This window comes from Arvicola amphibius, chromosome 7 (assembly GCF_903992535.2).
Source record: "Arvicola amphibius chromosome 7, mArvAmp1.2, whole genome shotgun sequence".
Classification (NCBI taxonomy): domain Eukaryota; kingdom Metazoa; phylum Chordata; class Mammalia; order Rodentia; family Cricetidae; genus Arvicola; species Arvicola amphibius.
The window spans coordinates 14666730-14691780 of record NC_052053.1 but is presented as its reverse complement, the minus strand read 5'-3'; the positions used below and the strand labels follow the sequence as shown (position 1 = coordinate 14691780).

General features: G+C 46.0%; 1 protein-coding gene across 3 annotated transcripts; it reads left to right on the top strand.

Moving 5' to 3' along the window:
• Positions 1–5412: 5412 nt before the first annotated feature.
• On the top strand, positions 5413–18599 carry Klhl23 (kelch like family member 23). Of its 3 annotated transcripts, none has more exons than XM_038337781.1 (4): positions 5413–5620; positions 7325–8539; positions 11765–11917; positions 16832–18599. In XM_038337781.1, the coding sequence occupies exons 2-4, from the start codon at positions 7327–7329 to the stop codon at positions 17140–17142; spliced, it is 1677 nt and encodes a 558-aa protein (XP_038193709.1). In that variant the 5' UTR covers positions 5413–5620; positions 7325–7326; the 3' UTR covers positions 17143–18599. The 3 variants fall into 3 exon arrangements, with proteins under 3 accessions (XP_038193709.1, XP_038193710.1, XP_038193711.1); XM_038337782.1 differs by lacking the exon at positions 5413–5620 and adding an exon at positions 6034–6189; XM_038337783.1 differs by lacking the exon at positions 5413–5620 and adding an exon at positions 6453–6525.
• Positions 18600–25051: the final 6452 nt, after the last annotated feature.

The window sequence follows — 25051 nt, the reverse complement described above, 5'->3', positions numbered from 1 at the left end:
TCCCGACCCAGCGCAGGACAGACTGTCTTTAGAGCACGGGAGAAGGGGTCCTCCGTGCACTAATAAAGGGAGAGGACATGCAGCCGCAGAGGGATGAACCGAGCAAACTCTCCTACCCACATTTAATCTGCCCTCGCGGCTGTGCTAGCTCCGCTGTGGGCATTTTCAGATGTGTTTTGTGAGGGTTTCTGGGATAATTATTCGGAGCCAAGAGCTAAATCTATTCTTGTTCATGTTATGCAGAGTGGTGTCTATGTGATGATGGTTCATATGGAAACAAGTCATGTTTTCCTAACAGGAATTCTTGGAGACTCTCATTGTTTATGGAAAATGTTACTTAGAAAAAAAATTAGTTTCTCTTTTACTTTTAAGTGACAGGTTTTCAATTGTATATGTAAGCAGCTATCAAAAATATTTATAAAACTGAATACTGGTTGCTACATAGGGTTTTATAACCAATGCAGAAAAAAAACTTGCTTGTTCACCTTCTTTTCTTCCTTCCTTTTTTCTTTTTTCTTTTTTCTTTTTTCTTTTTTAAGATAGGGTTTCTCTGTGTAGCCCTGGTTGTCTGGAACCCGCTTTGTAGACCAAGCTGCTCGAACTCACAGAGATCCTCCTGCCTCTGCTTCCCAATTGCTGGGATTAAAGGCACGTGCTGCCACTGCCACCTAGCTTTCATTCACCTTTTTCTAATACTCTACAGTCATAGTCTGGCATTTTTAAACATTTATAGTTATTTATATAATTGTGTGTGTTCATGTCACAGTGTGTGGGGGGGGGAGGTCAGAGAATGGCTTGAGGGAGTTGGTTGTCTCCTTCCACACTGTGAGTCCTGGGGCTTTAACAGGCCATCAGAAATAGTGGCAAGGGCCTCTGATGGCAGAGGCATCTTGATGGCTCATATTCTCGATTTTGTTGCAATATGAAAGTCACATTCTTTTCACCAGTTTCAAACAATATTTTATCTTCAATTCAATATGAACATACACTGTGTGCGTGGGGGGGTGCGTGTATGTGTGGTGCATGCACATGAATATGTGGGGCACACATGAACCCATGCAGAAGTCAGAACACGGTATGAGTCTTCTGTTTCACCATAGTCTGCCTTCTTGCCTTGAGACAATCCCTCAATGAACTGAAAGCTTGCTGTTTGAGCTAGGCTGGCTGGCCAATGAGCTATTGGGGTGTGCCTGCCTTCCCAACCCTATGTTGGCATTATAGGAGCCTGCAGCCTTGCCTAGCTTTACGTGGGTGCTGGGGATTTGAACTCAGGCACACAGGCAGTAGGTAAGATGGCTTATCTACTGAGCCATCTCCCTGACCCCACACATGTTTAAAAATTTTGAAACAGGATCTTAGTTTGTCATCCAGGCTGACCTGGAACTCAAGATTCTTCTGCCCTCAGTGTTGGGATTACAATCAAATTCAGTACAAAAGTATATTCCCCGAGAAAACTATTGATGGTTCCTTGCATGTTTAAATCCAGATAATACCCTTATTGCACAGTTTTGGGTGTTAATTACCAAATACTTCCGGGATACCTACCAAACAATACCAGAGTCTGAGTGTCAGATATCTCATGAAGATGAATGCCTTGCAGAAGATTTTTTAAAAAAGGTTTATTTTAGTTCTTTTGTGTATGAGTGTTTTTACCTACATGTATGTAAGTGTACTATGTGTATGCTTGTACCCAGAGAGTTCAGAAATGGGCATGATATTCCCTGGAAATGGAGTTATGAATGATTGTGAACAACCATGTGGGTGTTGGGAACTGAACCCAAGTCTTCTGGAAGAGCAGCCAGTGCTGCTGAGTCATCTTTCCAGCTCCCTCTAGAGAATTTTAAGTTTGAAGAGAACTGACATACATATGTGTACTGTATAATAGTAAGTAGTGTTTCATCATGTTATTCATTGAAATAAAAATAATTACACGGAACTAGGCATAGTGATGCACGCCTTTAATCCCAGCACTCAGGAGGCTGAGGCAGGCAGATCTCTGTGAGTTCCAGGACAGCCTGATCTAGTGAGACCCTACCTAAACATTCAAAAGCAAACATGACAGAAACTAAAAAACCTCCCTTCCCACCTGATTCTAGGCTTTGGAGAGTTGGCAACCAAAGACAAAACGCCACACCTTCTGACTTGAAAAATATTTGTCATTAGAATGTCTTTGTCTGTGGGGGTCATTGCAGGTGTGTTGGAATGTGTGCACCTGACTGGCCTGTGTGTGGAGACTGATGGCTGATGTCAGGTGTGTCCGTAATTGTTCTCCACCCTATTTTTGAAACCAGGTCTTTGTGGACCTAGAGTTCCCCAATTTGGCTAGGCTATCTTTGCCTCTCCAGTGCTGGCCTTGTGCCTGTTGTTTTGTTTTTGTTTGTTTTGTTTTTATGAGACAGGATCTCTCTACAGAGCCCTGCTCTTCTTGAACTTGCTATGAAGATCAGGTGGCCTTGAACTCACTGAGATCCTCCTACCATCCCCCACCTTTGCCCACTGCTGGCATTAAAGGTGTGTGTCACGGTGCCTAGCTGTGCCTGGTTCTTCATGCTGAGAATCTGAACTCAGGGCATGATGCTTGTGCCACGAACATTGTACTCAGCCATCTTTTCAACCCCATAAAGTTCACTTTTTATTTTATTTTGGTTTCTCAAGACAGGGTTTCTCTGTGTAGTCTTAGTTGTCCTAGAACTCACTATGTAGACCAGGCTGACCTCCGATCAAGAGATTCACTTGCCTCTGCCTCCCGAATGCTGGGATTAAAGAAGTGCGCCACCACTGCCTGGATCACTTCCTTACTTTATAGGAAGAATTCCTGTAGCACGAATAATAAAAACCCAGAGACAGACACTGGGGTTCAACGTGAAGGTCAGAAAAGCAAAGCAGCCAAGCCACTAGAAGAGAGCTCTTACCTCTTTGAAATCTTCAGACTGAAAGACGGCGTCATCCTGCCTTATATTCTTCTCTAGTGCTAGGATTAAAGGCGTGTACCACCACTGCCCGGCCTCTAAGGCTAACTAATGTGGCTGCTGGGATTAAAGGCGTATGCAACCACTGCCTGGCCTGTATGGCTGGCTAGTATAGCTGCTTTGCACTGACCTTCAGGCAAGCTTTATTTATTAAAATACAAATGAAATACCACTACAACTTTCAGAGAACTTGCCAAGACATGTCAGCTCCTGGGGACAGCCAGACAGATACACCTCTGTGGACTGTACAAAGCATGCACTTTGAACTTTCCTTGGGTAGTTTGAGCTGGAAGTAGTGTACAATTTAATACATGTATGCATCAGCCTTATAAAATTATACCTACCATTTTTATCAGTAATGACTGATATGTAAATGAAGTCTATAAAAATTTCTCTTTGCCTACCACCTACTCATGCTGATAAGGATACCACAATTAGTATATCTAGCATTTAATGGAAGGGCTTTACTTAGTGATGTTTTAATGAAGTAAAAATAATGTTTAGAAGCCAGGAGCTCTTCGAAAGGTGAAATATGATGTGGACTCATTGTCAACTCCATGCCAAGCTCTATATCTGCTGAGAATCCTTTAGTCTCATCTCTGGTTGGGCCCATATTTCATTAGGACTTGGAACCTGGGTGGTCTGTTTCCTGACATTGTTTTCTTTATGGATGCTACTCACAGGTCTGGAAGGCTTCAGATCTACTCACCTTTGCAGGGGTCTCTTTGGTTTTTGTTTGGTGTGGTCTTTCTCTGCTGGGAAATGAACCTGTAGTCTCTTTGATAAAGCATCAGGTGAAGAATAACTGCTCTTGCAATATGCCCCAGGCTTCTCTTGGCAAGGTGAGGCTGATTAACATGTGATGTGTGTGCATAGATACCAGAGGTCAACCCCTGGCGTCGTTAGTTAGGAACTCTATACCTTGATTTTTGAGACCGTGTCTCCCACTGGGGCCCGCAGCTCCTGGCTGAGGTTGCACTGGCTTGTCCTGTGTCCTATGAGTCCATCTGTCTCTGCATTCTGAGTGCTGGAATTACAAGCACAGGTCTCTGTGCCCAGCTGTCTAAGTGGGTTGTGAGAGTTGAACTCGAGTGTTCGTGTTTGTGCAGCAAGCACCTTAGCCATCGGGCTTTATCCCTAGTCTCAGGCAACATATTTTTAAGCAATAATTCAGAACTAGGGAGCATTAGACACAATAAGCAAAAGTTTTGTTTCGTTTTGAGACAGGGTCTTTTTGTTTTCTGTAGGGTGGCCTCAAACTCAGAATCCTCTCGCATTAGCCGACTCTGCTCAGATGAGAGGAGCGAGGCATCGCCGATAGCTTGGAAGCAAAAGTTCTAATTTAACAATCTGCAAAAATTTTGCACACATAGCAGTATAGTGACCCTCTCTACTCAAGAGTTATCTATCGTATACTGTTATGATTCTACCAGTTAGGTATAGAACCTATTAATACGCATTTTCTTATGATGTATTTCTGTGGGATGCTGGAGAGATGGTTCATGCATTAGAGAACTGGTTGCAATTGCAGAGGGTCAGGGTTTGGTTCTCAGTATTCTCATGGCAGCTCACGGTCTTGTAACTCTAGTGATAGGGGATCCAACAATGTCTCTCTTCTGGTTTCTGTAGGTTCTGCACACACGTGATGTATACACACACCCACTCACCCCCCCCCTCAGCCAGGTGGTGGTGGCTCACGCCTTTGGTCCCAGCACTTGGGAGGCAGGGGCAGGTGGATCTCTGTGAGTTCGAGGCTAGCTTGGTCTACAGAGCGAGTTCCAGGATAGCCAAGGCTGTCTGTTGCATAGAGAAACACAAACCCTGGGGCATATTGCAAGAGTAGTTACTCTTCACTTGGTGCTTTATCGAAGAGACTGCTGGTTCATTTCCCAGCAGGGCAAAATCACAGATAAAAACCAGAGAGACCACTGCAAAGGTGAGTAGATTAAAAAAAAAATTATACGCCTCCCCAAGTGTATGCGTGTGTGAGCGCATGCGCGCGCGTATGCACGTGCTTGCTCGAGGCTGTGTTAGGTAAGTGACAGTGAACTTTAGACCCCTTATCAAAGCCTCCTTTGCTTTCTTACTGTGGTATTAAATCATTGGCCAGACTCTGGCCAATTTATTTTTTCTAAATATCACGTGGTGCTCTTCAACAGAATGAAGATTTCCGAAATCTGGAGTGGAGGTTGTGAGGTCCTACACAGCCAGTACCCGGCATCAACACTAGGATGTGGAATTAAACTAAAACCACTCAAAGGAGAACAAGCATGCATTTGTTCAGAGCTTGCTTGGCAAGAGGGCCAATCATCATCACTTGTCCCTCCCAGAGGCTCAAAGCAGGCAGGGACATGAGAAGGGTGTATAAAAATAGAAGAAAAAGGAGAGGAAGAAGCAAGGAGGCGGGGCAAGAGCTGCCTCCACCTCTGCCACCCTAGAAGTCTGATTGGAGGGAGTTGGCTGGGAAAGCTGGGGGTGGGCTACAAACGCCTGTGGTCCGTTTTGACATATTTATATTTCCCGGGTTGGTCCAGAAGTGGAAGTGGGGGTAGAAACAGAAGTTGGCTTCCTGGCTGTTCTGGTGCAATTTCAGCAGAGGTTGTGGCTCGGTTTTCTGCGCTTAAGTGTTCAGAGTTCTCCCATCATGTAAGGTATGGCCACTATATGTCTGTACACGCTTTCATTCTTGCAATACTCTAAGAACCACCTTAGTTCTCGCGTTCTCTCAGTTCTCTAGTTCACCCTGACCTTCCAGGGTGACAGCCGTGGACTATCTTTTCATACCCGATTACCAGTTCCCAGCCTTATGAGATGCTCCTAAATTCTTCAAAATCTTGCTGATAAAAACGTGATTCTCAGCTTTTGTTGCGATAAGAAAGTGGACTTTCGAGTGTAGCACAATGGACATCAACAGAAGGCTGGCGGTTGCCCCTTACAGCCGCTTGAATCTTAGTGTCTGGACTCAAGCCTTGACCCAGGCTACCCCCACTTTTCCTGGAAGCTTCCAGGTTAACTCTTGGTGTGCTGAGCAGCCCCAAGGCTCCTTCCTGCGCGCTCTGTTGGAGGCAGCATGGAGTTTGTGCGAAAGCGGCTACTTGTGGCATCTGAAGGCAGCCCTAATCCCAGACCCTAGTTTCGCCGCCTTCTCTGCGCTCTCTCCCCCACCCCCGCACCGTGCCCTCGGACCTGGGCTGGTAGGAGGTCTCCAGGGAGAGAGAAGGTACCCGTGCCCACTCCCCGCCGGCGTCAACTGGGGACTCGGGGTTTATCCCGGAGCGGGCGGTGCGATGGGCGTGAGCGCGCGAGCCGAGCGGGGCTGACCCGGGGACGCGGCCCACCTGCTGCGGGAGCCGGCGTGGGGGCTGCGGGGGGCTGCGGGCGGAGGCGGGGAGCCGCGGGCCGCCGAAGCGGGAGCGCCTTGTGGGCTGGAGCTGCACTAGCAGGCGGCCTCCGCCGCGCCCCGCCGCGCGTTTCCAAAGATGGTCAGAGGGTCGGGAGGCGTCCCCACCCCCGCCGGCCGCTAGCCCGGGTCCGCGTCTCCCCTGCCGCCGGCGAGGTAGGTCGGAGCCCAGCAGCTCGGGAGGGGCCGGCCGGAGGGACGAGCGGGCCGCGTGGGAGACCAGGCCGCCCTCGAGCCCGCGCGCAGCGGAGCGCAGACAATGGCCGTGCGGGGCCGGGTGGGAGGGCGGGCGCGTGGGTCCCGGGGGTGGGGAGGTCGTCCACACCTGCGCTCCCGTCCTGGACGAGGCCGCGGAAAGCGGCCAACGGGGACGCGCGACGCCCCGGAGTCGAACCTTCGCGCGGGGCCCCGGGGCGGGGCGTTCTCCCGGCGGGAACGCGGCCCGGGCCCAGGCTAGCGCGGGCTGGAGAACCGAGCTCGGGGCCGAGCGGCTCTTCTGCTGTCAGCCAGCGGCGGGGCGCAGGGATCCCTTTTCTGAGAGTCTCTCAATCTTGGTGGCATCTCGGTGTGCTTTGAAATCGAGAGAGAAGCGGTGGGTTGGGGCCGAGCTGCTGCGGGGTGACCCCCTCGGACACTTGGCCTGCGGAGTGTGAACTCTGAGGAACTGCCAGACTGGGACAGATTGCAGATATTGGGCAACCGGGGGCAGTAAGGATGTCTTAGCAAATGGACAACTGAAAAATCCAGGGGCCTCATTTAGGGCTCCGAGCTATCCTGAATTTAAATAGACCATCGTATAAATAGTTCAGCACATTTTGCATATGGTATTTGGGTGACTGCAGTCTGGTTTTGGAATACGCCTGATGTCATCAATGTCTGATGATTGGAATATTTAACGTTAATTATTAGTGGTGCCACACAAGACTGAAAATGTTTTTGTTTATGTCCATTGCAGCCATGGCTCTGAAAGGACAAGAAGATTACATTTATCTCTTCAAGGATTCGGCACATCCAGTCGATTTTCTGGATGCATTCAGAACATTTTATTTGGATGGATTGTTTACTGATATTACCCTTCAGTGCCCTTCAGGCATAATCTTCCACTGTCACCGAGTCGTTTTAGCTGCCTGCAGCAATTATTTTAAGGCCATGTTCACAGCTGACATGAAAGAAAAATTTAAAAGTAAAATCAAACTGTTTGGCATCCACCATGACATCTTGGAAGGCCTTGTAAATTATGCATATACTTCCCAAATTGAGATAACTAAAAGAAATGTACAAAGCCTTCTTGAAGCAGCCGATCTGCTGCAGTTCCTTTCGGTCAAGAAGGCTTGCGAGCAGTTCTTGGTTAGGCACCTGGATATTGATAACTGTATCGGGATGCACTCCTTTGCAGAATTTCACGTGTGTTCAGAACTAGAGAAGGAATCCCGAAGAATCCTGTGCTCGCGGTTTAAGGAAGTGTGGCAGCAAGAAGAATTTCTGGAAATCAGCCTTGAAAAGTTTCTCTTTATCTTGTCCAGAAAGAATCTCAACGTCTGGAAGGAAGAAGCTGTCATAGAGCCGGTCATTAAGTGGACTGCTCATGATGTAGAGAGTCGAATCGAATGCCTGTGCGATCTGCTGAGCTACATCAACATAGATGTAGACCCCGTGTACTTAAAGACAGCTTTAGGCCTTCAGAGAAGCTGCCTGCTAACTGAGAATAAGATACGCTCCCTCATCTACAATGCCTTGAACCCCATGCATAGAGAGATTTCCCAGAGGTCCACAGCCACCATGTATATTATTGGAGGCTACTACTGGCATCCTTTATCAGAGGTCCACATATGGGATCCTCTGACAAATGTTTGGATTCAGGGAGCAGAAATACCAGATTATACCAGGGAGAGTTACGGTGTCACATGCTTAGGACCCAACATTTATGTAACTGGAGGGTACAGGACAGACAACATAGATGCTCTTGACACAGTGTGGATCTATAACAGCGAGGGTGACGAGTGGACCGAAGGCGTGCCCATGCTCAATGCCAGGTATTACCACTGTGCAGTCACCCTGGGGGGCTGCGTCTATGCTCTGGGTGGCTACAGAAAAGGGGCTCCCGCAGAAGAAGCCGAGTTCTATGATCCGCTGAAAGAGAAGTGGCTTCCTATCGCAAACATGATTAAAGGTAAGTGTAGCTTTGACCGGTCCCATGGTTTTACACGCTCGAGGTCAGGCCGCCATCTGCTCTCCTTGGGAAGCAATCTTAGGAAGAACACAGCACACCGAGAGAATCCGGAGGAACTACAGCAGGAGATTACACAAGCAATTCGGCCCAGCATTGTCTGGGTAAAAACAGTCACCAGCTTGTCTGGACTTAAAGAAAGCTGCACAAAAAACTGTCAGTAGAGTGCCTGCCTTCCACACGCTGAGTCTGGGTTTCATCCCCAGCACCATTTAAACTGGTCTGGTGGCTCACGCCTATGGTCCCAGCACTCAGGAAGCAGAGACAAGACAATGAGAAGTCCTAGGTAGTGAGTTCTATGTAAGACTCTATCTTTAAAATTTTTTTAATGAAATGGCATAAAGCGTTTTAGTGTAAGGAAATAGTATAATTCAAGCTGCTCCTTACGTCATCCTTCTAGATCTTACCCCAGTCCTAATTTATATCCAGTTCAGACTGACCTGACTAGTTTTGTTAATTCATGGTTTTCCTTTTTATTTGCTCTTAAAATGTTTTTTTTCAATTCTGCTTTGTTTTTATTTTATCTTATTTTTTGAGACAAGGTCTCACTATGTAGCCATGGCTGGCCTAGAACTTGCTATATACACCAAGCTGGCCTCAGATTCAGAGATCCTGCCTCTTTGTCCCAAGTGCTGGGATTAAAGGTGTGCACCGCCACATCTGGTATCGATCCACTTTTCAATAGCCAGCTTTTCTCTCTTAGAAGAGATCTATGAGGTCTCTTACTATGTAAGGCTAATGCCTTCAGAATGTAACATTGTTCGTTCTCCTGAGAACCAGAGACAGACAACCGTGCTTTTGGGATGCAGGCTTGTTTCCAAATAAAGAAAGAACAGAGACAAAGTAGTCTTACTTCCTGTGGCCACAGAGCCAAGCACACTGAATCCCAGGGTCTGCCTGATAAACACTGTATTTTTGAGATTAGTTAGCCTAGCTCTTCTTCCCTCCAGGGCTGGGGGGAAAAGAAACAAAAAGAAACAAAAAACAAACAAAAAAATCAGCTGGTAGATTCTTAACAAGCTGGTGTCATTTTGTCCCGAATGTTTCTTCCCAGGCCTTTCTGTTGCTTTTTTAACACTGGTGAGGGTGTGGGAATGTGACCCGAACCAGAAATTGACCTGATGTGATTCTTGGATGACAAGCCGGAAGCTTAAAGGCAGATGGTCCTGTCATCACACACTGCCTCTGAAGTCAGACTGCCTGGGTCCCAGCTCTGACTTCCTCTGCTGAACTTGGGCGAGTGATTCGGCCCCTCTGGCCAGGTTTGCCATCTGTCTGACAGGGAGAGCAGCATCAGCTAGCTGGGGTTCTTGAGAAAGCTGAAGGTCCATGTTCATATAGCCCACTGCGAGCAGAGGGCTGCACTCGGGAAGCCTTGGTACCGGGCTTGCTTTTCACAGGCAGCTGCATGTGTGTGGGGGCGGGGGGGGGGGGAGGAGAAGATAGCAGAGAGCCTGCCCCTGTATAGGCTTTGGCTTTACGTGAATGTGCCTAGGGTTTACTGATTGAGAGGCCGATCTTGACCATTCAGACTCCTCTGCCACAGAAGAAACAAGCCAGGTTCAAGTACATAGCAGCAGTTTTAAACCTGCAGGTGTTACTGTTTTTATTTCTTAATGGTAGCAACTGACAGGTTTTATAGATAATATATCTTTGGGGATGAAAATTTGTTACTCTGTTGAAAATCTTAAGAGTTATATTTGAAACTGCTTGATGAAGGTGGGGTGGAATACTAGCCCTCTGTAGCTATTGGGAAAGAAAGCCTTGTGATTTTACCCTAGCCTTGGTGGTGTGGGAAATCTCCGTACTCTGCTATTTTCTCCCAAATGCCAGCTGGTGTTTGAAATCACAGAGATTCATTCTTTTATTTTTTTGATACAATGTCTTGCTATGTAGCCCAGGCTATCCTCAAGTCCGCGGTCTTCTGGCCTCAGCCTCGCAGCTGCTGGGATTACGAGTGTGAGCCACAGACAGGAGCAGAGGTGTATTGACTTCCATTTGAAAACTTGGTTTCTGCCTGGGTGACCCAGGGGAGGGTATCACTCAGCGTCAGCTCCTGCAACTTTGTTTGACCTATTCTTATGGGTGGGCTATTGCCAAAAATTTACTTTCCCATTTTCCAGTAGAAAGAATAATATTAAGTTTTCTCAGTTGGTTTTACTTGCATTCTGAAGTTAAGTAACACCTTTTCTGGTTAGGTAAACTGGATTTGAGTAGAGTCAAATTTCGGTTTCATTTTCTTTGGAGGGAAGGGCATTTAGGGATATACAGATCAGAAATTGGCTTCTTTGGGACCCCTGGGTCTTTCTTTTTCATAACTACCTTGCTTGTAAACCCACTGTTCCTCTGAAGTAGAGATCAACAAGGAGATGCACCAGGCACATTAACAGTGTTAATCAAAGTTGGTTGAAAGACTTAAAGCTGCGTGTTGTTAAGGAAAATGAGCCTCCCTTCTTGCCTGGCCCAACCTGTTTTCGCCTCCTCATTTTTCTGTGGCTTTAGAGTCTCTCAGTTTTCCCTGTTCAGGACTCAGAATCAGCCTGGTTTGTCTTGTCATTGAAGCCTATCTGCTTGACTCATCTCTCACCCCTGCCCTTCCCTTCACACCCAAAGCACCGGCTAGTCCTTATGTGAGCTGGTACCTGAATCTTTCTGAGTCCTCTCCTTCCTTTTCAGTCTCTTCCTGCCTCTGTTTATAAGCCTGAAATGTCCTGCCGAATGTAGCCCAGACGTAGCGTCAACTTACGTTCTGTCCTAAATTCTCATGTCCCGTTGTGCTCGCCTACTTGGCATTGCCAGATGTGCCTCTGTGGGGCTTTGCTCTGTGCACAGCAGCTCCGCCTTCCTCTGCTGCGGAGTCCTAACCACCAGGCCCAGGGCAAATCATGTCCCCCGTGCTGTCATTTCTCCAGTCCAAAGCAATGTCTCTTAGACCTGACAAATGTTAGTATCTCTCTTCATGGTATTTCCCCCCTCCTCTAACTATTTTCTAATTGTTTGTACTCCCGAGAGAGCCCAAGAAGTCTTCCTTTTTCACTTCTACCCCTCAGCACCTAACACGGTGCTTTTGCATTTATCTTCCCTAATAACAAAGACAATAACAAAAGGTTGGTATTCATTTCAGAAAAGCATGAGCAATCTAAGATGTGGTTTTTAATTGTCTTACAGGTGTGGGAAATGCTACTGCCTGTGTCCTGCATGAAGTTATCTATGTCATTGGCGGCCACTGTGGCTACCGAGGAAGCTGCACCTATGACAAGGTGCAGAGCTATAACTCAGACATCAATGAATGGAGCCTCATTACCGCTAGCCCACACCCAGGTAATAAGAATCCTTTTTCAAGTATATAATTCTGGTCTTTAGGATTGTCGGAACAGTGCATAGAGTTTAAGGTTGGGCAAGTGTTTCTTCTCTTTTAGAAGCATGCTTGCTCTGCATTCTGGGACTATCCAACACCTGTTCCTAGATATGCAGAGCCCTGTCTGTGTGCTTCCTTAACAGTCATATAGGAAAGTGTTGTCTATCAAAGGAGATGCCTTGCTTCTGTGATGTGTGTGTGTGTGTGTGTGTGTGTGTGTGTGTGTGTGTGTGTGTGTGTGTAGGCTAGAAGAAGGCCTCAGGTGTATTGGTCGGTTGCCTCACCACCTTATCTTTTGAGACAGGGTTGCTCTCTGAACCTGGAGCTTACCTACTTGGCTGGACTAGCTGTCTGGCAAGTCCCTAGGTTGTCCTGTCTCCATATTCCCTCCCTGGGATTTTAGGCATGCTTGTTAAGCCCAGCATTTGATGTGAGCGCTGGAGTCTGAACTCAGGGCCTCACACTTGGATGTCAAGTGCTTTATCCACTGAGCTAGGTCCTTGGCTCCTTTTTGCTGTCTTTATTCTTAACCTATTTCAGGGGGTGGCGTACAGTCCAGGGATTCTGCTTGCGGTTAGCATGGGGTAGGCCCTGGCTCAGCCCCACTGTGGAAAAGAGAATATTTCAGACTGTTACAGTTATGCCATGTGTTTAAGAGTCTGCATTTGGATGAACTTGCATCACGTCACCTTACTATTTTGAACCACTTTTTTCTGCAGAGCATCAGGCTTTCTGGGGGTTACTGTAGAGGGAAATTAAAATCTGCACGCTTGAGATATCTGTGACTAACAGCAGGAGCTAACTAACTAAGTGCACAATATGTAGCTTAGGGAGTGTCTAAGCCCTTCACATGCGTCACTATCTTCCATTCTCACTGAAATTCTGTGCACAGGTATTGTCTATCGTTGATTCTCATATTTGGAAATGAGGGGTTGGTAACTTAGAAAACTTTTTCACAATCACATTTTGAAAGTGGTGGCCCAGTACCCGCACTCTGCCCGTCTCAAAGTCCATCATCTGCGATGTGATCACTGAGTAACCAGCTTCAGCTTAGTGGAGCAGCCTTTCTTGCTGTCATCCCATGTAGCTGCTCCCGCACCTCTCCTGCGTCTGGTGCTGCTTCTGTGGATGCTGACATCTTCACATGAGAGGAGACTTCAGCTGCAGGCTGCCCTGGCTCTGACACTGATCTTAGTAGTCCAGACATATTGTCTAGTCTAGATAATACTCCATCACTTTCTGTTGCGAACAATGAAATCATAGTGGAAAGTAATAATATTAGGGCATTCTGAGCAATGGCTAATGTTTACTCGGTATTGGCTAGGCACACTATTTCAATCATTTCCCGTGTATTAATCTGTTTATGTGTGTCAACTTTACAATATTGCAATGAAATGCCTGAGGCAACGAACTTAGTTAGAAAAGGTTTGTTTAGTTCACAGTGTGAGGTTCTTTTCCAAGACTGGGTGCCTCTTTGGTCTGGTCTCTGATGAAAGCGTGTTAAAGTGGGTAGTTAGCTCAGAGGGAGGGGTAGCCAGAGTCAAAGAGTACTCTTCAGGAACCCTCATCCAGCCCCACCTTCTTATAATCCATAGCGCCCCCCAATATCAGTGTCCTAGCGACTGTCTTTATGTGTAGTCCTTTGGGGGATACTACCCATATTCAAACCATAGCACTATATATTTATTTATTTACTGTGTGTGGTGTGTTGTACATGTTCGTGTGTGGGGTATGTGTGTCCACACTGTGTGTGGTGTACATGCTCGTGTGTGGGGTATGTGTGTCCACGCTGTGTTTGGGGTATGTGTGTCCACACTGTGTGTGGTGTACATGCTCGTGTGTGGGGTATGTGTGTCCACACTGTGTGTGTGGTGTACATGCTTGTGTGGGGGGTATGTGTGTCCACATTGTGCACAAGCACACTGAACTTGCATGTGAAGGCCTGAGATGGATATTGTCTCCTTGGCTGCTCTCCACTATATACTGAGGTAGGGTCTCCCAGTGAACCCAGAGCTCATTATTTAGGTTAGTATAGCTTACGCTGGGGATCCCCTTCTCTCTGCCCCCTGCAGGGTTAGGGTTTAGGGGTTGTATTTGGGGTTCTAGAGTTCCGAACTCTGGTCCTCATACATCGTGTCTTAGTTAGGGTTTTTATTGCTGTGAAGAGACACCATGACCACAGCAAGTCTTATAAGGAAAATATTTAATTAGGGTGGCTCACTTACAGTTTCGGAGGGTCAGCCCATTATCATGGCAGGGAGCATGGTGATGTGCAGGCAGACGTGGTGCTGAAGCTGAGAGTCCTACATCTTGCAGGCGACAGGAAGCTGACTGACAGTCCCACTGAGGGAAGTTTGATCAAAAGACACGTCAAAGCCCGCCCCCACAGTGACACACTTCCTCCTACTAGTGCCACTCCCTTTGGGGGCCATTTTCTTTCAGACCACCACACATGGTCAGCATTTCACCTGCGAAGCCATATTCCCAGCACACTGTCATATTTGAACCTTATAGGAACCCTGTGAGTTAGGGTGCTCCTGTTGCTTACTGGTTCAACAGGTGGTTGAAGTGGTGACATTAAATACATTACTCAAAGTCAGCCATCTAATGTTTGTTAGAAATGAGGTTTAGCCCAAGTAGCCTCTCTAGGGCCCATGCTCTCCATCGTTGCCCCGTTTTGAACACCATGTTAAATCCCGAGTCCCATATTAATCTGTTTATTTGGTGGTCACACTTATCCTTCCAAAACTCAATACTTGAAGAATCAGATTTACAATTTAGAAAAAAGACAGCCAGGCAGTGGTGGTGCAAGCCTTTAATCCCAGCACTCAGGAGGCTAAAGCTGGTGAATCTCTGAGTTCGAGCCTAGCCTGGTCAACAGAGAGAGTTCGGAAACAGTCAGAGCTACAAAAAGAAACCCCGTCTTGAAAAAAACAAAATAAGACGAACCCCCCAATTTAGAAAAAAAATAGAATGAACAACAACAAAACAATTAGAAAACAGTTGTTTACATTAATATATTTAATGTGCATGAAACAGGGGGATTGTAAAGTTTTTCTTAAGATAAGTCTCTCCACTGATGCAAATAATTCCAATAACACCAAATTAAACCAAATAAAAGATGCCCATGTTTAAAGATGCTCCCAGGTGGCACCAGGAAAACATGAAAAGGGAAGGAGAGGGGGGGGGGAGACCACGTGGTCATTCTCTGGGGGCAATTTAAGTAGCCTGTGGGAGAGGTCTTGACCTTCCCTGGGGAGGGCTACCATTTGCTGGGCTTTCTCGGAGGTGGAGTTTGGACTAAGGCAACTCCAAGGGAAGTGGGGCTTGAAATGGAGTTGGGGTGAAGCCCCCAGGCAAACAATCCCGACTCTTTGTGTAAAGGGGTGTTAGGGAGCTGGGGTGATGCTTCCGACCAAACAGGGATCACTTTAAAAATAAGTGTCCTAGGACTGGAGAGCTGGCTCAGAGAGTAAGAGTGCTTCCTGCCCTTGCAGAGGACCTAGGTTTAGTACCCATGTGTTGGCCCCTGTGGGCTCCAGCCATGCACAAGGTCCACATATGTACATAGATGCAGACACACATAGACAATAAAGTAAAAATTAATTTTAAAAAATAAAAAAATAAGTGTCCCATAAAGTCAATGAGTTGCATATGGTTTATTATATACTTAAAAGAGTCTAAAAGGCAATATTACTTAAGCCTAGTGTTAGAAGGCACATGAAATTGAAACTCAGTGACCCCCATATAGTACAAGTCAATAGAAATGTGCAGTTGTAGCTGTGAAGTTTTCATTTATATTAAACTTTTCCTGATGAGATAATTTTTAAAGATACTAATTAGCACCTTGCACAGTATGATGTTTTTGGCTGCCACAGGTCTTAAACTATTTTTGATTGGCTTGTTACCAAAATTTAGAATTCAGAAGATTCCAAACAAAAATCGTGGTTTGGGGCCTTTTTTAAAAAAAAAAAAAAAAAAGTGGTAAGTTCTGTAAGTTCTGGCAGCGTGACAGTATTCCCTCCTGGCAGCAGTGATGAAAGCCAGGGAGTAGCTGTCCTGGTTAGCTGAGGCTTATGCCTTCCACCTCACCATGGTGTTTCCAATTCTGCTCACATCCCAGACTGAAGCACTTGTATGTTGTTTTTCTTGCCCCTGGCCTGTCTCATATCATGGTACTTAGAAGAGTCAGCAGAAGGAGAGAAAGGAAATGAAAACTCTCTGACGGTCTAGGTGAGGTAGGTCCCACAGGGCCCTGAGCCCCACAGCAACCTTCTGCTGGGGGACGTCTTTCGTGGTGGCCGAGTATGATAGTCATGAACTTGGATGTCTGCCTTTCTCTCCTGTGCCCCTGGCTGGACTGCAGCGTGAGGGGAGCTAGCCTGGCCATCCTCTGAAGCGAGTGGTAGCTGACACTTCAGGCGGTCTGTCCTTGGTCGCAGGGTTGCGGAGACCTTGGGAAACCTAGTTACCTAGTATCATGTCCTGTCAGGAGGACACTGCTGCTGTCATCTAGAAAGCTGACAGCTGTCAAGAGTGACGATGGATGTCAACGAAGAGCTCCATATGCTGGACAGTTCCCGGAAAGCCGGTGGTGTGAGGGGTGGGCTTCTTGTCACCATGCAGAGCCATCTTAGGAATCAGCATCAATGGTGATTATTCCCCGGGGGGGGCCTAATGGCCCAGCAGCCATCTGAGTCAGTTGTCAGGGATTGAATTTTAAGCCTCAGTGTACAAAAGAGGGTGACAGAATCAAAATGTCATCATGTCCCTACTCTTGTGTTCTAAATTGCAGAGTTATTATACCCAAAGTGTGATAGCCCTTTTGTTATCAGAATTAAAATTTTGCTCTTCTTTTTTTTTTTCCTTCCCAAAAGAATATGGATTGTGCTCAGTTCCGTTTGAAAACAAGCTCTATTTAGTTGGTGGGCAGACTACCATTACAGAGTGCTATGACCCAGAACAAAACGAGTGGCGAGAGACCGCGCCCATGATGGAGAGGAGGATGGAGTGTGGGGCTGTCATCATGAACGGATGCATCTATGTCACCGGCGGGTACTCCTACTCGAAGGGGACGTATCTCCAGAGCATTGAGAAATATGACCCAGATCTTAATAAGTGGGAAATAGTGGGCAATCTCCCCAGTGCTATGCGGTCTCATGGATGTGTTTGTGTGTATAATGTCTGATTGAGTCCGCGGGCCTAACCAGGTCATCACTTGGGGCACAGTAAAAGGAGTGCAGAGTTTGGGGTACCTTGTTACTACAGTTTGGCACATGCTAGGGCATTGGAAATTTTTAATTCTAACCCTGCACGATTCCCAGACCCAGTGATGTATGGGAATAACATAAGATAAATGTTATGTATGTGTGTATACAGTTCAATTAAGAGAGCTAACCCCTCCTAGAATCTCTGGGGTATCTGACACTTGGTAAAGGTGGGACACCTTTGTAATTCTGAATCTTCTCTTCCTGGTAGCATCAACACTGGGTATAAGTCAGAATCATCCATACAGTGTTAGGAATGTCTGTTAAGAACCTACCATATAGCTGGTATGGTGGCGCATGCCTTCAGTCCCAGCACTTGGGAGGCAGGGACAGGCCGATCTCTGATCGAGATCAGCCAAGGCTACGTACAGTAAGAACCTGTCTTTAAAAGCCTATGAGGTACCTGTGCATAGTACAGGTCTCCAGCTGGCAGGAATTTGAAATGTAAAGAGGGAACCTTCTCTACCTCTACAAAGCTAACACTTTAAAATGTTTCCCTTTAGAATTCCTCGGAGTGCGGATTACTTACCGTCTTTTCCCTTTGCGGTGTATATAATTTATTGCTAGTATTCTATTTACTATCAGAGCTGTACTAAACACTGTACAAAAGATTGTTCAAAGAGTTTACAACACAATTTAAAAGAGTTGTAAACTGAGAGAAAATAATCAAATATTTGCTGATGCTAAGGGCCGTATTTAGTTTTTAGCTTAGGTATAAATTGCTAGTTTAGGCGTCTGGCTTAAGCATGCTGGAAAATCCTCTTTATTGTTAAATGTCTGCATATAAAGTTGGATCCCACAGCCAGAAAGCATGCGGAGCAGTGGGGATGCAGTAGAAAATGCACTGACAAGAAGATTTTGCGTTCATTAGCCATCATTGCTCCTGACCAGATTTTGTGACTTCACTTTCTGAACCCATCTGTGACTAGAGCTTCCTGGCCCATATACACTGGCACTTTGAGACACAGATCTGTCTAGATCAAGAGCCCCTCAACCTTTGAAGCCAGATGAGCCCTGGGTGACCTCTGGACCAGATATCCCCCTTTCCAGCTTCCTCTGTGTGCCTATCGGCGCCTCCACATGTGCCATAACTTAAGGGGAGGGGAACGCTACTTCACCCAAACCTGAGTGAGCTGTGGGATCATCTGCCCCACGGCACGTTGGGTTTATTGTTTTTTTTTTTTAAGAGATAATACTTATTTTTTACTTTAAATAAAACTACTTCTGATTTAAAAGAAACTTTTAAGAAGACTATTTAATACTTATGTCATTAAGATAGCATTTTAAATAGATACAACCCTTTGGAGTTGCTATATGGTAACTATATGGTTTTTTATAAAGAGTCATAAAAGTGACCATACGGGGCTAGTGAGATGACTCAGTGGGTCTGAGGGGTCTGAGTGCTCACTCCGCAGGCCTGAGACCTGCATCTGATTCTCAGAACCCACTGTGGAAGGAGAGCATGGGCTCCCGAGAGCTGTCCTCTGCCTTCCACATGTGTGCTGTGTGTGCCACATGTATGCACGTACACACACACACACACACACACACACACACACACACACAATGGAAGTGAATTTAGAATTTTTTATTCTGTGTTCTCTGCCCTGTGATCTCCCGTTATTTTTAAACTAGAGAATGATGAAAATATAAATGCATGAGAATGTTTATGTCTGCATTATAACGAGTAGCAACAATGTGAAGAAATCTATGTTAAAGAAAGTGTACTAATGAAATGATGGTGTATAGAGCCATGAGAATCACTATGTGGAAGACTGTAGGAGTGTGATGTGCCTGTGCTCAGTCAGAGAAGCACAGTGCAAACTGGGATTCGCACGGGATCACCACTGTAGAGCCTTTATGCATGCGGAAGGTAACGTGCTCAATAAACTCAAGGTGTTAGTGTAAGGAGATGCGGACTGGTTTGAAATTTATTGAATTTTTTTGTATTTTCAATAAAAATAAATAAGTCACTGTATTGGTGGTGAAGACTGTTTAAGTTTGAGCCAACTGGGTTGAAGCAGTCTGAATCAATGAACTAAATTACAGAACATTAAAATCTGTCATTTTAATTGTAGGCTATTTTACTGTTTCCTCAAGGACATTGAACAGTTAACGCTGGAAAGATAATGCATTGCCCACTAGTGTTTTACAGTTTGCCTTGTGGAGCCACTGATGACAAATCAGTCACTTTCCCCACCTTTGCCAGCTCATCTGGATTCTGTGGGTGCTTAGCTCCACCTTCACTGGGAATTCCTTCCTTCTACACAAGATGACAGTGAGTCTCCTGCTGGACCTAAGAGCAGCCTCCAGTCTAGTTTTTAGTACTCTCAATGGCCAGTCACTGCATACGTGTATAGTTTACAATACTGCACACATGTATAGTGTAGAGTCATTGCAGTCACTGCACACATGTATAGTGTGCGCTGCGCGCATGTATAGTGTGCAGTAGAGTCACTGCAGTACTACTGCACACGTGTATAGTGTACAGTAGAGTCATTGCAGTCACTGCACACGCGTGTACAGTGTAGGGCAATTGCAGTCACTGCACTGTACACAGCGTACTGTAGTATCTTTTTTTTTGTTTTTTTTTTTTGGTTTTTCGGGACAGGGCTTCTCTGTAGCTTTGGAGCCTGTCCTGGAACTAGCTCTTGTAGACCAGGCTGGTCTCGAACTCACAGAGATCCACCTGCCTCTGCCTCCCAAGTGCTGGGATTAAAGGCATGTGCCATCACCGCCCGGCCCTTAGTATCATTTTTGCAGACAATGCTTTCTGCAGGTTCTTGACAGATTTTAAAGTGGGTGTGATGGGACCATTTCGTTTACAGCTTCTTTAGAAATCCTTTCGGCTACACTGATGCATGTGAAGGAAGGGTTGAGAAAGTACACAAATTTCTGTCTGTTGCCCCAATTTTCAAGTCACTGCAGTATAAATCAAAATATGTATTTGACATTAATTAATATTTAATGCTTACATTTAATGTGTTTGATTTGTTGTTGTTGTTGTTATTTGTTTTTCAAGACAGGGTTTCACTGTGTAGCTCTAGCGGCCCTGGAACTCACTCTGTAGACCCTGCTGGCCTCGAACTCAGATCCATCTGCCCCTGCCTCCAAGTGCTGGGATTAAAGTGTGCGCCACTGTGCCCTGGTTCAGTGTGTTTGAATTAAAAAGCCATTATTGAGTGCTGGAGAGGTAGCTCAGTGGTTAAGAACACTGGCTGCTCTTCCAGAGGTCCTGTGTTCATTTCCCAGAAACCATATGGTGGCTCACAACCATCTATAGTGGTATCTGATGCCCTTGTCTGGCATACAGGCGTGCATGCAGATAGAGTACTCATGAAATAAATAAACATTTTTTAAAAACGTTATTACTTTGGGAAGGCAAGCCCCATTTACACTTGCAGAAATGATTTTACCCATGACTTATATAAGATGTCTTTATTCAATGTTTTAATGTTGCCGTTTCTCACAGGTTTTATTCTTGATCATTTAGCTGAAACAGGAGAATAAACATCTAGGGCACTTGCTGTTTAAAGACATAATAGGCTTTGTTTTCAAATTCATGTCAATATGTCCCATCATGTCCCTGACTGTTTGTGTTTTCCCAACATTCAAATATTGATGCTGTAGCCCTCAATATATTTGAAACGGGTTAAATATTCTAGAAGTAATTAATATAGGCCTTTGTCCAGTAGGAAAGTGTCTTTACGAGTCACCACAGACCCGCACCCCCACCCCCATGCCTCACTGTTTACCTGGACTTAGTGGCTATTTCTTCCAGCCTCCAGTTCTTTAGAAAGTACTTCAATCGTTTAGTCCTTGGAATGTTGCTATGGCAACCTGACCTGACTGATGCAGCTTATAAAGGAGAGGGCTTTTATATGATGGAGTCGAAGTGCAAATCAGCAAGAGGTAGACAACTCTCTCACCCTGTCACACGTGCAAAACCACCACCACCTGCTATATTGCCTGAAACTCTCTGGGTGACGGCAGCAGAGTCCTTGAATCCCAGCACTCAGGAGGCGGAGGCAGAGGCTGGACAGCCAGGTCAGAAAGAAAATGTCTGAAACTCGTGGAAGACCAGCGTGGTTTCTTAGGTCACAGAAACTCAGCATAGTTCCTGCCTCAGAGAAGTCTTTTTATTTATTTTTTTATTTAACGTGTATTGGTGTTTTTGCCTGAGTGTGTATATGAGGGTATCAGGTTTTGGAATTACAGACAGTTGTGAGCTGCCATTTGGGTGCTGGGAATTGAACCCAGATCTCCAGGGTGAGGTGCCAGTGCTCTTAACCACTGAGCCATCTCTCCAGCCCTGAAAAGTCTTTTCAAAGACCAGATCTGCTGATCTCTAGCTCCCTCCCCCTGTGACATACATAGCATCCCATTCCTGGCCGGTGATGAGTCTGGGGCCATGGCTGGCCAGGTTCTCTGGATTTAAGTTCTAGGCTAGCCAGCAACATAGAGTGAGACCCTGTCTCAAAACAAAACAGACACAATAAAAATATTAGTGACTTACTGTGTCAGTGTTAGCAACCTTTAAAAAATTATTTATGGCTGGGCAGTGGTGGTGCCACACCTTTAATCCCAGCACTCAGGAGTCAGAGACAGGTAGATCTCTGTGAGTTTGAGGCCAACCTGGTCTACAGAGTGAGTTCCAGGACAGGCTCCAAAGCTACACAGAGAAACTCTGTCTCAAAAAAAATTATTTTATGGCTGGGCGGTGGTGGTGCCACAGCTTTAATCCTAGCACTCAGGAGGCAGAGGCAGGTGGATCTCCATGAGTTTGAGGCCAGCCTGGTCTATAGAGGGAGTTCCAGGACAGTGAGGACTACACAGAGAAACCCTGTCTCAAAAAACAAAAACAAAACAAAACAAACATTGTTTTACACAGAGATCTTATTATGAAGCCCAGACTAGCCTGAAGTTCAAGATCTTCTCATCTCTGCCTCCCAAGGAGAATTACAGATGTGAGCCACCATACCTGGCTGCAGTCTGAGCTGGCTTGCCACCTAACCTGATACATTCAGTTTCCAGGCGTTAATTATGAGACGGGCATTTTTAGGGAGCATTAGATAAAATAATACCTTTCCCTGACTTTAGCATTCTAGTTGGTTGAATTTATCGTATGCTTTCTGAAGAGATTCTGAAAGAGGGGGAAAAGAAAAGGCAAAAATGAAACATAGGGAGCTGGGTACCGGCAAGAAGAGGCTCACAGCATGAATGTCATGTACAACACAGCAGTGGGCACAAACATTTCAGTGAAACATTTTCATCAGCCAGGGGGTTGTCATTATCGAAATGATGGCTCAGAATGACGGTTGTCATTCAGAAAGCGAGTCAGGAACTGCTAACTCCTACTCCAGCACTGTGAGTCAGAACATAATGTTCTCTTTGGAGTTTCCCTGGGATGAGAGCATGCTGCCTAACACCCTGGTGAATAGTGTGGGTTCTAAGTGGCCACATCCTGAGAGCATTTTGTGCCGTTCACAAAGTCAAACCCTGTTATATCCAGGACACTGCCAGTGTTTCGGCTTTTGTCTAAGATTCAAACCAAACCACAAGATGGTAGACCTACTAGTACCTACAGAGGTTGTTGTTGAGCGATCTGAACTACCAAGGCTGTATCAACCAGGCTTAATGAGGCACAACCAGTAATTATCCTGCCCCCAATCGTCACTCACCAGCATTTATAGGGCCAGCTGGGCCCATGTTGTCTGTAAGCACTCAGCAAAACCCATCAGGAGCTAACTACAGCTTTTGTTAGGAAGCCCACAGAGAGTCTCTCTAGTTTTTTTCTGAACAGATCGGCCAGGAATGTGTTATTTGTAGCTTCCTGGATGTGTCTTGGGTTATTTGTGGCCTTTTTTTGTTTTTGAGACAGGGTCTCCTGTATCCCAGGTTGGCCTCAAATTCGCTATGTAACAAAAGATGACCTTGAGTTTCTGGCACCCTCAATCCTGTGCCACTGCACCTGGTTTTATGTAATGCTTAGGACTGAATCCAAGGTCTTAAGTGTGTGAGGCAACGGCTACAACCTCAGCCCTGCGACATCCCTCTTCTTCCAACTTCTCATCCTCAGGCCTTTCTCATCATGGACACGAGGCACGCTGCCTTCCCAGTCAAGAGAGATGAGGCCCTTAAGCATGGGCAGCCATTTGAGACCATTTGGATATGGTTATTTTTTAAACTTTATTGTAAATTATAATATAAATACAGAAATCTGTATTAGTTATGTTTCTTGTAGGTTGGCAGAACACCTGACGACAGAGGAGAAAGGACTTCTGTTATATTACGGCTGAGAGGATCTAAGCTATCATGATGGGAGAGGCAGGGGGCGGGAGCTTGAGGTAGCTGTTTATGACATGGCCACTGAGCCAGGCCGCATCTCAGACCTGCCCTCAGTGCCTCCTTCCATCAGCCAGGCCCCACAGTCTCCCAAAACAGCACCTGCCACAAGCTGGAGCTGAGTGTTCAAACATGAGTCCGTGGGGGTCATTTGTTGTTCTTGCCGAGGACCAGGGATCCATTCCCAGCACTCACGGGTGGCTGTGGGGACTGGGGGCTGACTCGGTCCCTCTGTAAGAGCAGCCTCTCTTAAGCAGTGAACCATCTCTCCAGGCCTTGTAGCAGTAGGACCAAGAGAAAGACACTCTCAGGAAGGACAACACACCAGGAGGGTGGGCACAGGCCTCTTAAAAGAGAGTCACCCTCTCCCACTTCTCTATTTCCTAGTTTACAACGTGAGTCCAGAGTTAATGGCAACTCAGCTGAGAAATCATAGGAAGACTCTACCAGGTGTTTTGGAAGACCAAATCGTCACAGAAGAAAAATACAATTATTTTCTAGAATCTTGGAGTAAATGTATAAACGCAAAGTTGCCAAGAGTGTTGGTGTATACCTGTAATCTCAGCACCATAAAGCTGAGCCTTGAGGACCTCAGGTTTGCTCACGTGGGCTTCACAGTGAATTCCAGGCCAGCCTGGGCTGATGTTGAGACCTTGTCTCAAACAAGCTAAAAACCGACAACAATAAAGTTGTGCTGTTGAGATGGTCAGTGGGTAAAGGAACGTGCCGCCAGCCTTAGTTCAGTCCCAGAGCCTGCGTGACGAAAGGGGAGAACTGAGTCCTGAGAGTGGTTCTCTGGCTGACGTATGCATGCATGTACACACACACACACACACACACACACACACGCTCACAATACAACACACATGCTCTCACACAGAACACACACAAACACATCCAACACACATGCTCACACAACACACATAAACACACACCCAACACACATATGCTCTCACACACAACACACGCACAACACAATGCTCACACCCAACACACGTACAAACACACACCCAACACACATGCTCACACCCAACACACACACACCCAACACACATGATCTCACACACAACACATATACCCAACACAATGCTCACACACAACACACATACAAACACACACCCAACACACATGCTCACACCCAACACACGCACACACACACCCAATACACATGCTCTCACACACAACACATACACACCCAACACAATGCTTACAAACAACACACATACAAACAAACACAACATACATATTCACACATACAACACATACACACAGAGACAAAGCTATTGGTTTTAAAACTTCTGCTTGTTATTTAATTTTTAATATGGGACTCACAATAGTCCCAGACTGGTTTTGAACTCCGGGCTCAAGGAATTTTCCCATATCAGCCTCCAAAATTCCTGGGACGCTGGTGTGATTGCTTTCCCCGACTTACAGAAATAAGCCTTATTTTGTGGCATTAGAGAGAAGGTAGTCTGGAGACAAAGC